General features: G+C 43.1%; 1 protein-coding gene across 2 annotated transcripts in view; it reads right to left on the reverse strand.

The window, feature by feature from the left end:
• The window catches only part of PSMC1 (proteasome 26S subunit, ATPase 1), a 38,246-nt gene that overhangs the window by 4,761 nt on the left and 19,162 nt on the right, over positions 1-14,323 (reverse strand). Inside the window, exons 1-7 of one of the 2 annotated variants that reach the window (XM_006748055.3) lie at positions 9,612-9,690; positions 5,851-5,904; positions 4,579-4,675; positions 2,303-2,427; positions 1,895-2,080; positions 1,617-1,745; positions 708-804 (exon numbers count right to left, since the gene is read on the reverse strand). In XM_006748055.3, the coding sequence (XP_006748118.1) occupies positions 708-804; positions 1,617-1,745; positions 1,895-2,080; positions 2,303-2,427; positions 4,579-4,675; positions 5,851-5,904; positions 9,612-9,614 (691 nt within the window). In that variant the 5' untranslated portion in view covers positions 9,615-9,690. Of the gene's footprint in view, positions 1-707; positions 805-1,616; positions 1,746-1,894; positions 2,081-2,302; positions 2,428-4,578; positions 4,676-5,850; positions 5,906-9,611; positions 9,691-14,323 lie in introns of those variants that run through there. The other variant, XM_081830076.1, reaches the window with a different exon arrangement.

The raw sequence follows: 14,323 nt of genomic DNA on the forward strand, positions 1-14,323 counted from the left end.
CTGCATCTATTCATCCAATATTCTATTCATTCAGTACAGTGGACCAGAGAATGAACCCAATCTGAACAGCACAGAATAGCCTTTAAATCTGTGGTTCTCCACCGTGGCTCTGATACCCGGCCACACTCCAGATGAACAACAGATCAGAATTTTTAGGGATGGGAGCAGGCATCGGTAGTTTTTAAAGCTCCAAAGTGATTCCAGTGTACAGCCAAGGTTGAGCATCCCGGCTTATTCTGTGTCTTATAGACTATTTTTAATAGACTCACATTACTCTTAATGAATACTTGAAAGTCTTATGTTTTACAGCATATAAATCTAATATATTTAAGTACAGAGAGGAGTCCTAAGAAATTATAAATGCATTCACATTGAGCAGGCATTTGGGGGGTGGGGTTTGCCTACTGGTGCTTATTTTTTGTTGCAATTCCTACTATTGTTTTTAACACGTTAAATCTATTAAGTCTACAATTTCAAGTCCAAGGCAATTCAGTTTTTTAGCATCTACTATACAGATAAATACACTTTTATGTAATAGGTACATTTCCATATTTACTCAGAAAACGTCCAAAATGTTTAGAAAACCTTGTTTTAAACTAAGGAATGGTGGCATCCTTACTCAAGAATTAAATAATTATAACAAACTAATGCACAGCTCAAGAGATTAGCTGAACGCCCAGAAAGTGTCAAACACCGAGCATACGTACCTGTGCCAGGTGGACCATAGAGAATGACCCCCTTTGGGGGCTTGATACCCATCTCTTCATAATATTCAGGATGAGTGAGAGGAAGCTCCACAGATTCCTATGGAAAACAAATACTTGGTAAAAATGAAATGCTCTGTCCCTGGAATTATCAGATCCATGAACTGGCATCCTGGATATATCTCACTTTTAACAACAATAAGCTAAAATGTCACTTACTCTTGTTAGAGACAATGTGCTTGACTTCGTCTAGCAGCAGGGACAGACAAGAGGACATCTGTCCTCCCTGAGTTCCCCCTTCCTATTGCACCCAGTTTCCCTCTCACTTTCTCGTAGAAGTCAGCCTTGAGCAACATTTAAGCTCATCCTGAGCAGGAGGAACTTAAAGTGAAAATACACCGTTTTCGGTTAAACTACAGACAGGAGCTGGCAAGACTTTCTGATTGCTGTTACACCAACGGACATGATGGCTACTATCCCAGCCGTCTGCGAGGTCACTGGCGGTGACCGGTGACAGCTCTGCATGACCCCCCTACAGATGAGATGGCTGGCTCACAGCCAACCTGAACGACCACTTCCCTTCACCCCACACATCACTAGAGGTTTCCAGATAGCCCCAGCTGAAGTCAACACAAACAGAAACATTATATATCCACACAGATAATAAGTCAACATTGCACCTAAAAAGGATGAAGCTGCAGCTGCTGCAGGAACAATCATACAATTTGTTGTTTCTATTACCTAACTCAGGATTAACAAATACAATACTCCACAATTGGCAAGCTCTGAGTCAGTTACTGGTTTGATCACTAAAGAAAAAAACAAAATATACAAAATAACTCTAAGCACCCTAAATGAGATTATAGTAAGAAACCAAAAATCTAGAAACCCAGAGCTGGTTCTTAGACCTACCTTAATTTCCTGGATTTGGTTGTCCAACCCCCCGATATCAGCGTAGGTTTCCTGGGGCGCCTTTTCTACCTTCATCACTGTGACCAAGGGATCCGTGTCATCCATGAGCACCCCTATGACAGCATGCACCTAACAGAGAACATGAAGTTTTAATGTAGAAATGTGAGGTTCACGTAATCCATTCACAGCAAAACAACGCCAATCACAGAGCGGCACAAATGGACAGATCTGAGAGGAAGGAGAAAGCACTCTTAGGGGCTTAGAGACCATCAACTTGCCTTGTGGTTGAGCAGGACGGAGCAGCCTGGTTCCAGCAGATCCTTGTCTACAAAGGAAAGAATGCTGACGTAGTGTTCTGAGCCCACAGATGTAGACACGATGGCATGATTGTCATCAATGATCTCTTCCAAGGTTCCTACTGACATTGGGGTCCCCCTCAGATCATCCACCTTAGATCTTTCCTCCTATGCAAGAATACACCATGAGGTAAAAGCAGATTAGACCTAAAAAGCAGATGAAGCTGATAGTTTTACTAGATTTTACTACATTTACAAAGCAGATGATGCTTTTAAAAGGCAGCCAGTCCGAATGAGTCAACTACTTGAATTTCATTTATTCACTGAATTCTATTTAGTATTGAAAACTGTTAATTTGTAAAACAAAAGTTACGGTAATTTCTCAATTACCTCTTGCTTTTCTTCTAAAGGCTTCATTTGTTCCTGATTTCTAATGAATTCTTCCTCCATGAGAAGATAATCTTTAATTCTCTCTAACTTCAATAATTTTAACCGGCACTGAGTGTGAGGTGTCACTGAAATTAGAAAGAAAGTTTTATTCTATTTGGAGCTTGAAGTTTGCAATTAATTAAGTTCGTTCTTAAGGAAAAAAAGGTTAAGACTTAAAATAAGCTGATTTTAGTTGAACAGACTGAAAAATTCAAGGTTTGGTGACCCTAAGTAAGCAGGTGCCTAGATGCTAAGGGAAAAGGGACTTTGGCAGTTGTAAGCAAGCAGGTAAAAACAGGGACGAGGCCTGAATGACATCTGCTAAGTGAACTGTAAGAAAAAAAGAACAACCCCAAAGATCGTTGGCTTTGGTTTTTGATTCCCCATCTGTGTTAATAAAAATAGGTACAAGTGCTGTCCCTGTCATAGGAATCCACCCCCTGCGAGAACTGTGAAATATTAGTGATATTAACGTATGTGGCAAGCATTTTTTCCATACTCTTTTGCATTGTTTCTTTTCGCTTGAAGTCCCAGAAGATGTCAATTTTTTCCTTTGTGGTTTCTGGGTTTCTTCAAAATGTCTCTCCTTCCCTGAGGTTAAATATATTCCTAATTTTTCATTTATTTACTTATTTTCATATCTGTAATCCATCTGGCAAAAAGGGGTCTAATTTCATTTTCTCTCAATAGCAAATAAAGATGCCAGCCATTTATGTTAAACAACTCACCCTCTCCCCACAGAACTCAAACGTCACCTTTACCATATATTCATCATCCATGTAACTTGACTGTTTTTGGACTCCTCTGCTCTTCTGGCAATCTGATGACCTATTCTTTACCAATACCATACTGATTCTTTATGGTAGTTTGATGGCATGTTTTTCATTGTCTGGCTCCCTTCATCCTTAACCAAGCAATATTTTAAAAATTATTTCATCTAGGGGTGCCTGGGTGGCTCAGTCAGTTGGGCGGCTGCCTTCGGCTCGGGTCGTGATCCCAGGGTCCTGGGATCGAGCCCCGCATCGGGCTCCCTGCTCCGCGGGAAGCCTGCTTCTCCCTCTCCCACTCCCCCTGCTTGTGTTCCCTCTTCGCTGTCTCTCTCTCTGTCAAATAAATAAATAAAATCTTTAAAAAAAAAAAATTATTTCATCTAAGCAGGAAGAGACTTGTTTAGATGGGGGTGGGGGAGGTACGTGAGCCGCAATGATGAGAAGCAGGCAGCCATGGGAAGGACTGGGGGAGAACATTTTTTTAAAGATTTATTTATTTTTAGAGAGAGAGCATAGGGGAGGGGGGAGGAGAGGGGCAGAGAGAGAGAAATAGACTCCCCGCTGAGCACAGAGCCCAACATGGGGTTTGATCCCATGACCCTGAGATCATGACCTGAGCTGAAATCAAGAGTCGGATGCTTAACCGACTGAGCCACCCAGGCACCCCAAGGGAAGAACATTTTTAAGCAAAGGGCAAAAGTCCTAATGTGTGGGTTATCTCGGGTGGCTCAGTCGCTTAAGCATCCAACTCTTGATTTTGGCTCAGGTCATGATCTCAGGGTTGTGAGATCAAGCCCCCACATTGGGCTCTGCACTGGGCGTGGAGCCTGCTTGATTCTCTCTCTCTCTGCCCCTCCCCATCCTGCCTCCACAGCCCCACCTGTGCACGTGTGCTCATGTTCTCTCTCTCCCCCTCTCAAAAAAAAAGTCCTAATGTGCATAAGAGTCAAAGAACACAAGGCAGGGCTGTGTGAACAACGAGCAAGGGGAATGGGAGGGGCTGAGGATGGAGAGGTGGCCTGGGTCAGGTCACCCGGTCTGAGGTTTAGTCTATGTTCAGTACGAAGTCATTGAAACAGTTTGTTCATGTGTCATAAGATGTGAATTCCAACACAATGGCATTCCATTTCTTCATGGAAAAAATGTGTTTCTAAGTTATTCAAGCTCAACCTGAGTTTTCTAACCTAAAACTACGCTTTTCAAACATTAGAGGGGCTGGTTATTTAAAGGAAATTAGTGGAATTTCTTTTTTTTTAATTTTTATTAGTGGGGAGACACAGCTGTATACTTTCTGTACACTGCTAAAAGTAAACTATAGCTTTTATTCCAGTGTCCTGGAGTGCCACACAGAAGAGGTAGAGCTTCAGCCACCCCATTTCCTGCCTCCACATTCAGACCTCTAAGCTACATACACAGAGACGGTTCCCAATGGAATCAAGAGACATCAAGGAGGGACTGTGTCATTACCCAGTGGCAGTTTGCTGGCAGCATCTGGTCCCTTTGTTTTCTTCTTCTTTTTCCCCACTCTAGTTGGTACAGGAGGTTCATATTTCTTTTTCTTGTCCTTGAATTTTTAGAACAGCAGGAAAAACAAAAACCACACAAATCATATCAAAACACAAACTTCTTTCTGTAGGACCATCATCTATTTCTTTTTTTTTTTTAAAGATTTTGTTTATTTATTTGACAGAGAGAGACATAGCGAGAGAGGGAACACGAGCAGGGGGGAGTGGGAGAGGGAGAAGCAGGCTTCCCGCGGAGCAGGGAGCCCGATGTGGGGCTCGACCCCAGGACCCTGGGATCATGACCTGAGCCGAAGGCAGGTGCTTAACGACCGAGCCACCCAGGCGCCCTGGACCATCATCTATTTCTAGTGGCTGTAATTTTCCTTATCTTTCAGAATGCTATTAAAAACTGTCCTTTTAGGGGCGCCTGGGTGGCTCAGTTGATTAAGCGACTGCCTTTGGCTCAGGTCATGATCCTGGAGTCCCAGGATCGAGTCCCGCATCGGGCTCCCTGCTCGGCAGGGAGCCTGCTTCTCCCTCTGACCCTCCCCCCTCTCATGTGCTCTCTGTCTCTCTCATTCTCTCTGTCTCAAATAAATAAATAAAATCTAAAAAAATAAATAAATAAATAAAACTAGTTGGGTGGCTCAGTCAGTTAAGCATCTGACTGTTGGTTTTGGCTCAGGATCATGAGATAGAGCCCTATGTTGGGCTCCGTGCTCATCGGGGAGTGTTTCTCTCTCTCTCTCTTCCCCTCCCCCTGCTCTGTCTCTCAAATAACTAAAATCTTTAAAAAACAAAGTAGGTATTACATTCCTGCAATTTTAATTGGTGAATGTAACTAAGCTTTCTTTTTATAATACACAGTGATGGTTATTCAATAAGGACTAGAGGTCAGAATTCAGAATTATATACCAAAAGTCTGAGCTGAGATAATTTGAGACAATTCTTCACATCTGAAGAAATTAAACACTAAAATTACAGGCAATTTAACACTCTGTAATGTTATTTTATACATTTAAAAACCATTAATTCATAACTACTTACTTGACAGGTCAATAATCTTTTCTAAAACATGAAGAGGACACTGAATCTGTAGGCCAGGCTGGGTAAATAACTACAGGATCACTTATTTTGCATTTTCAAAGTCACGAATCCCCAAAGAACTTCTCAGCTGAGATCTAGGATATGTTCCATGATTTACTTGCATCACAGACCTATCTGGCTTATTTACCTTGTCATCCTTCTTGCCACCTCCAGGGCCATGACCACCACTCTGACTCTGACCCTGAAAAAAGAAATCAGAGGTATACATTCAGAATATGATCACTTCAAAAGAACATCCTTTTTATTTTCCTGATTCTAAGACACCAAGACTTCCCCCTCACTTTAACATCTCTGAACTTAAGGTGTACCCTGTAGTCAACACATACATTTAGCATGGCAGAATTTCTTTTTTTCCTGAAAAGCTGTTAGTTTCCTTGCAACTGATTGCATCTTAAATCAAGGACGATTCTATTAAGAATCTGATATAACATCTGTATCATGATGAGGCTGGGATTCTAAGACTACCCCTTTTTGAGGGGAAAATATAGAGCTTGACATTCTTTATTATAAAACTACTTGACTGAGTATATTTCATGAAATTAGGCCATCAAAGCTAAATAATTTTACCTATTCAACCATCATTTATCAATCATTTACTCCTTATTAAGATCACACCAAGACTCAGGAGACTTTCCTTTCAATATCAACTTATATACCTCCCATCTCTAAAGCCTGGGGCTCTCAGGCAGGTCTTTCTTGCCAACCTGAAAAGCTGAATCACTTTAAGGTATCAAGAATTCAGTGTATTAATAAGCTCATGGGATTCTGGACTTTAAAACAGACCACTCAGTTGCAGGGCAATGCTTAACACAGAACAGTATCTCAAAAATGATAGCATTTTAAGTAATAGTGAACTTACTTGAATAAAGGGGCCCTTTTATTCCCCTCAAATCACTTCCACATAAGCACCTCTAAATTAATATACTGCCAGCTTAATTATCAAGAAAGAACAACCATATCATGGTTACCTAAAAGAGTTAGGGTCAAATATATTTCCCTACATGCAAGATTCTTAAAATTTTGTGCTTTATTCTGAAGAAGGTATTTAAGAGCTCTGAGAAATTTTGGTTAACAGAATTAGTTATACTGCAATAGGCTGTCCAAATTATAGGCCTTTAACAATTACTACTTCTACTTCTTAAAGAAATTTGCTGTTGGCTGGGGCAGCTAATGTTTGTGGGTTTCTTACTATGTGACTAAGTCTATACTAGACATTTTCCTTCACTATCTCATTAATTCCACACCATCCTTCAAGGTAGGGTTCACTATTCCCACTTTCTAGATGAGGAACTGCAACAAGCCTAAGAACATGGGCTATGGAATTAGATGCATCCAGGTTTCAATTCTGACTCCATCACTAATAGGCTATGTGACCTCAGGTAAGTCAGGTCACCTCCCTGAGCCTTCGCACCCTTAACTGGAAAGTGGGGATGATACTAACTCCCGTTACTGAAAATGAGGTAATGCACATAAACCACTCAGCATTTGTGTGACTCAAAGTAACTACTAGCAATACAATATTATTGGTCAATAATCCAATTATCCAGGACTCTAGCCTCGCAACTGAGATTCCCACAACAGTTTCTCCCCTCACCAATCCAGCTATTACCTTCTAAAACAAAGAGCTGATCCTTCCATTCTCCTCAAAAACCTTCAACTGTTCCCTAGCATTTATGGTGTAATGTCCAAACTTTTTATGGTGGCATACCTGGCTCTTGCCAAACTGGCTGCGGCTGACCCTTCCCACGTTCATCTACCTTTCTCATGATCCTGCCGGTCTGGCCCCACAGGAGGACATTTTCCTGAACAGGTCCCAAACTTCTTCATGTGTGGGGCATTTTACATGATGTTTCTCAGTCTCCAATAACAATAAGAAATATACCCATTATTAAGGCCTTACTTACGGCAAGCAGTGTACATTCTCAGGGTATCATCTTGTTTAATTCTTACAGACACCATGCGGTTGGTACTATCATTACCTCTGGTTTACAGATAAGAAAACCAAGGCCCAGAGATGTTAAGTGACTTGCCTATTACCACAGAGCTTGTCAGAGATGTGGCTGGGAATCACTCAGGTCTATTGGACACCAGTATGTGTGTGTCTCTCTACTGCATGTCGTCTAGAAAACACTAACAGGGGTTGTTGTTACAGCACACAGCCATATACCGTGTCTCAGTTTCCTCTGTGGTAAAGTGAGGATAAGAATCACTGCAAGGACTGCTGTGAAGAATAAGAAAATGCTGGAAAATACCCTTACGTTTATTGCAGCATTATTTACAGTAGCCAAGATATGGAAGCAACCTAAGTGCCCAATGATAAATGAATGGATAAAGAAGATGTGGTGTGTAATGCACACAAACACATGGATATTACTCAGCCATTAAAAAAAAAAAAACCAACAGATCTTGCCATTTGCAATATTAATGGACCCAGAGGGTATTAAGCTAAGTGAAGTCAGACAGAGAAAGACAAATACCACATGATTTCACTCATATGTGGAATCAAAAACAAACGAAGCAGAAAAGGACCCGTGAACACAGAGAACTGGTGACTGCCAGAGGAAAGGGGGTGGGGGCTGGGCAAAATGGGAGAAGCGGAGTGGAAGGTACAGGCTTCCAGTTATAAAATGTGTAAGTCACGGGGATAAGAGGTACAAAGGTACAGCACATACAGGGAATACAGTCAATAATATTGTGATAGCATCATACAGTGACGGCTGGTGGCTACACTTGGGAGCACAGCGTAGTATACAGACTTGTCCAATCACTATGTTGTCCACCTAAAACCAATGTAACACTGCCTGTCAGCTATACTTCAATAATAGTGCTGGAAAAGTACCTGGCACATGCTTAGAACATTACCCCAAAGTCCTTATAAGACCTATCCCACTACATGCTCAGGATAGGGGCTCAACACATTCCCATCTCAGGCCCTTTGCGCTTACTATTCCTTCTGGCTGGACCACGTTTCCCTCAGATGTTTGCACAGGATACTCTCTCATTTTACTTAGATCTCCGCTGCTCAAATGTCACCTCCTCAGAGGGACCTTTGCTGATACCCTATGTAAAATAGCCACCCCTCCCATCCCATTCCTTTCTAGGAAACAGTCCTGTAACAACGGCCATCCCACCCATCTCTATCCCGCCCCATGTCATCATATTACACGTCTCTTTTTCGGCTTTTGTCTGCCTTGTCCAGAATGCAAGTTCCATGAAGAAACAGACTTCAGTAGTCACACTCACCCCTTGTGCCCTCAGTGCCTAGAGCAGAGCCTGGCCGCCCCCCCGCCATTTACAGGTGCTCAGTATGTACCTGCTTAGTAGACTAACGAATACATGCTGTTTTTATTATTGCTAATGCACCACGGGAGCGTCCCCCCCGAGTTCCACCTGTCATAAAAGCGTCAGTCTTCAACGCTTCCTCCAGGTGCCCCACTCAGAGCGATCGTGCACGACTGCGCTCTCCCCTCCTCGGCCGGAACGAATCCCTCCCTCTCTTCCAGGCGCGCAGCCCTTCACCTGAGCGGCTCAGAAAGCTCTCGTCCCAGGTGCTTCGGGAGGCTCCCGCTGAAACTCCCCGCGCCGGTCTGCAGGGCCCGGGTCGGCGGAGCAGCAAAGCCGGGCGCCCTGACCCGCTCTGCCGCCCCACTAATCAGCCCGGGGTACCCTTCGCGCCGAGCCCCGGCCCCAGGTGCCCCGGGTCAGGCCCTCCGGTCGGCCACGGGCCGCGGCGGACCCAAGCACTGTCTCCGGGAGTCTCCGTCCCCCGAGAAGACCGGGCAGGAGAGCGGGCGGACCGAGTGCCTCGGGCAGCCGTCTCGTGCTCTCGTCTCGGCCCGCTCCGACCCCGTCGCGTCGCGACCACCGACGAAACCCTTAGTCACTCACCATCTTGCTTCGGCCGCTCGAACCACCGCTGCCGGAAGTGCACCCGCCAAAGCGACCGTCAGAAACGGAAGTTGCCAGGGAGGCTACGGAAGCAGATAGGAACCAAATCCCTCGCTGCGGGAGTCGCGTTCGAAGGGCTTGTGTCCGTGGGGCAACGTGTAACTTATAAGCAAAATGTGAATCTTGTGAATATCTTACTTAAAAAAAATTTAAATCGGAGTTATTAGGCTATTGTCAACAATTTGGGACAATGACCTAGACGTAAAAAAAACTAAGACGATTGTGAAAATATAAAATATTTAAAATATGCAAAAATCGTAACTGAGAACTTCGCTTACTGCTCCAAGAACGGGAATGGGATTTGGAACCGTGAAGTTGACATATACTTTTGGATCAACATTTAAGCCATTATTTGGTCTCTGGAATAAACATGATCATCTGAGAGTATTTCCTTGTCTAATGAGTTACCTAGATGTTTTTTTTTTTTTTTCCCTTGATGATTTGTGACTTGTGATGATGCCAAATGTTGTCTCAAAATAACTAATCTTGCACCTAGTTGGTAAAGTTGATCATTTATTACATCCACCAGGACATGAGAAAGAGAGCAAGCATCCCCTTGGCCTCTGGAAACTTCCATAACAGGTGCTCAAAATGCTGCATGTTGCTGAACTGGAGAGACGAATTTTTTTGCTTTTTGTTGTTTCTCCTGTTCCTAATCAATTTAGGGATTTTAGGTGTGAAATGCTAAAAATATTTCACTAATTCACACACAATAGGTACAAAATATAGGAAATTACTCTTTTTCATCATCATTAAAATACCATAATAGAAAGTCTTGACACAGTTGAGCTCCACTAGCAAATGTGGCATCTACATGATGCATGAAATGGTTTGATAGGTGGAGGGCAGGAGAACTCTCCCTTCCTGAATGCTGAGAGAAATGCCAGAATTGTATGGAACGTCTAAGCAATCTGTGGGTAACCTGAAGAAGTGTAATTCCTGAGGTGGTGTCACATTCAAACAAACAGAGGCTGATAAGACGAAAGAAAAACAAAATTCTGGAGGACCCACATTGAGAAGGGCCTTAATGCACAGCAAACACATTCATCTCTTTTCTCCCTATTGCTGACCCTGTCAATATTCTCCACCCCATTGACAGCCAGCTCTGCAACCCCGACTCCTGCAGCTTCCAACCTCCCCAAGCAGCAAGTGCTCCAAACAGTCTTTCCATCCCCTTTCTGCTTCCTCTTAGCTATTCATTATGTAGATAAACTTAACTTCTCTACTTTCCTTAGTTTTAGCTGTGTTTTACCAATTTCTTGGATTTCCCTCAGAAAAGGGGCAGAGGAACTGGCCCAATCAGGGAATATGCTTTTGCCCTAGAAAAAAAGGGTGGGGCTGGGAAGATTGTATGGAATGTCCAAATCCTTCAGAAGATTATGAAGAGTCACATTAGTTACTTTTGTCTTGCTCACATGTAGAAGTAATATTTTTTTGTAATTAGACTAGGCTGTGTTTAGAATATCCAGGAATTTAAACACAATATCGAATTTCACAATGTATATAGTTGCATATGTACTTTTACTTGTGTTTGAGTATGTGTGTATTCTCCTCTCTGTATCTCTGTACACACACAAACACACACATGCGTTGATGCCCTGCAAATATCCAAAACCAAACTTAGCATCTTCGCCTAGGACCTGTTCACCCTCACGTATATTTTATCCTGGCTAATGACACCATTCAGATACCTAAGCCAGAAGCTTCCCCTTTTCCCTCTCCCAGCCCCAGCCAGCTCAGTGATCAAGTCTTGTTGCTCTGACTCTCTCATTCTTCATCATCTCACCTCTCTTTCCATCACTACCTAATTCCTACCTCATCATCCCATCTCACAATTCATTCAGCAAATAATTTCTGAGCACACCATGGGCCAGGCTCTCCTCCAGGGTCTGAGGATACTGCAGTGAACAAAAAAACAGAACTCCCTTTCCTGATGGCTTTTACAATAAACAAGTTAATAAGCATATAACATGCTATGTGATGATAAATGCTTTAGGGAAAACTAAGTAGGGAGGAAGAATAGAGATTGTGCAGCAGTGGTGGTAGGTGCTTCTGACTTTAAATAGGATGGTATCTGAACAAAGACTCAAGGAATTAGAGAGTAAGCTATTCAGATATCTGAGGGAAAAGCTTTCTATACAGAGGGAACAGCCAGTGCAAAGGCCCTGAGGTGAGAGCTGCTGGGAATGGAGACTAGAGACACCATGTGAAAAACGGAAAAAAAAAAAAAAAAGTGAAAAACAGACATCTAACTCCCAACGGAGGGTCAGGGAGGGGTTAGAGTCAAAGCAATGTAACCCTATAGGGAATAGAGCAGCAGATTTGGGCATCAGAACACTCGGGTTTGAATCTGGACTCCATCACTTACTGCAGTGTTGGTTTCCTAGTGCTGCTATAAGAAATGACCACAAATTTAGTGTAGTCTTTTCTGAAAACTCTAGGGAGAATCCATTCTCTTGCCTTTTCTAGCTTCAAGAGGCCACCTACATTCCCTGGCTTGTAGCCCTTTCTCCGTGTTAAAGCCAGCAACACTGGCCCCGCTTCTGTCCTCATGTCTCTCTCTGACTCCACTTCTGCCTCCCTCTTTCACTTTTTAAAAATTAATTTATCTATTGAGAGAGAGAGAACAGGGGTGGGGTGAGGAGGAACAGAGGGAGAGGACAAGCAGACTCCACGCTGAGCCTGTAGCCCAAGGTGGGTCTTGGTCTCAAGACCCTGCGATCATGGGGGCACCTGGGTGGCTCAGTCAGTTAAGCGGCTGCCTTCAGCTCAGGTCATGGTCCCAGGTCCTGGGATCGAGCCCCGCATCAGGCTCCCTGCTCGGCAGGAACCCTGCTTCTCCCTCTCCCACTCCCCCTGCTTGTGTTCCCTCTCTTGCTGTGTCTCTCTGTCAGATAAATAAATAATTAAAAAAAGACCCTGAGATCATGATCGGAGCCGAAATCAAGAATAGGACGCAGCGTCCTCAAGTGGGCAGGTCTCTGACTCTAGAATCACAGCCTTCAGCATTGAAAGCGGCTCCAAAGTTCTTCAAGTTGGGCACATGTTAAGAGCTCCTGAAGTTTTGTTTGAACAGAGCCGACAGACACATCTCCCTCGACGTCATCTGTCTGTGGATGACGATGACATTGATTGAACAAGGGAGGGTTCCCTCATCAATTCTATTCTTATCTGTCATTTTTATAGATGTTTGGTTTGAGAACTCTTGTTCACACAAATGGGACAGGAAAGAAATTAGTAATGAAAATGTCACTCAAGTCTTCTAAGTCCTTCTGTGTCTTATACCAAAAATCACATGATGACCCATTAGCAAAAGTAATTATTAGTGGTAGCTTGCGGTGTCTTTTAAAAAAATTTTTTTATTAACATATAATGTATTATTTGTTTCAGGGGTACAGGTCTGTGATTCATCAGTCTTACACAATTCACAGCACTCACCATAATACCTACCCTCCCCAATGTCCATCACCCAGCCACCCCATCCATCCCACTCCCCTAAACTCCAGCAGCCCTCAGTTTGTTTCCTGAGATTAAGAGTCTCTTATGGTTTGTCTCCCTCTCCGGTCTCATCTTGTTTCATTTTTCCCTCCCTTCCCCTATGATCCTCTGTCTTGTTTCTCAAATTCCTCATATCAGTGAGATCATATGATACTTGTCTTTCTCTGATTGACTTATTTCACTTAGCATAATACCCTCTAGTTCCATCCACGTCATTGCAAATGGCAAGATTTCTTTTTTTGATGGCTGCATAATATTCCATTGTATATACATACCACATTTTCTTTATCCATTCATCTGTCGATGGACATCTAGGCTCTTCCCATAGTTTGGCTATTGTGGACATTGCTGCTATAAACATTGGGGTGCATGTGCCCCTTCGGATCACTACATTTGTATCTTTGGGGTAAATACCCAGTAGTGCAATTGCTGGGTCATAGGGTAGCTCTATTTTCAACTTTTTGAGGAATCTCCATACTGTTTTCCAGAGTGGCTGTACCAGCTTGCATTCCCACCAGTGGTGCCCCTTTCTGCACATCCTTGCCAACATCTGTTGTTTCCTGACTTGTTAATTTTGGCCATTCTGACTGGTGTGAGGTGGTCTCTCATTGAGGTTTGGATTTGTATTTCCCTGATGCCGAGTGAGGTTGAGCACTTTTTCATGTGTCTGTTGGCCATTTAGATGTCTGCTTTGCAGAAATGTCTGTTCACGTCTTCTGCCCATTTCTTGATTGGATTATTTGCTCTTTGGGTGTTGAGTTTGATAAGTTCTTTATAGATTTTGGATACTAGCCCTTTATCTGATATGACATTTGCAAATATCTTCTCCCATTCGGTTGGTTGTCTTTTGGTTTTGTTGACTGTTTCCTTTGCTATGCAAAAGCTTTTTATCTTGATGAAGTCCCAGTAGTTCATTTTTGCCCTTGCTTCCCTTGCCTTTGGCGATGTTTCTAGGAAGAAGTTACTGCGGCTGAGGTCGAAGAGGTGGCTGCCTGTGTTCTCCTCAAGGATTTTAATGGATTCCTGTCTCACATTTAGGTCTTTCACCATTTTGAGTCTATTTTTGTGTGTGGTGTAAGGCAATGGTCCAGTTTCATTCTTCTACATGTGGCTGTCCAATTTTCCCAACACCATTTGTTGAAGAGACTGTCTTT

Source organism: Leptonychotes weddellii, chromosome 9 (assembly GCF_054177405.1).
Source record: "Leptonychotes weddellii isolate Sample4059 chromosome 9, ASM5417740v2, whole genome shotgun sequence".
NCBI lineage: Eukaryota > Metazoa > Chordata > Mammalia > Carnivora > Phocidae > Leptonychotes > Leptonychotes weddellii.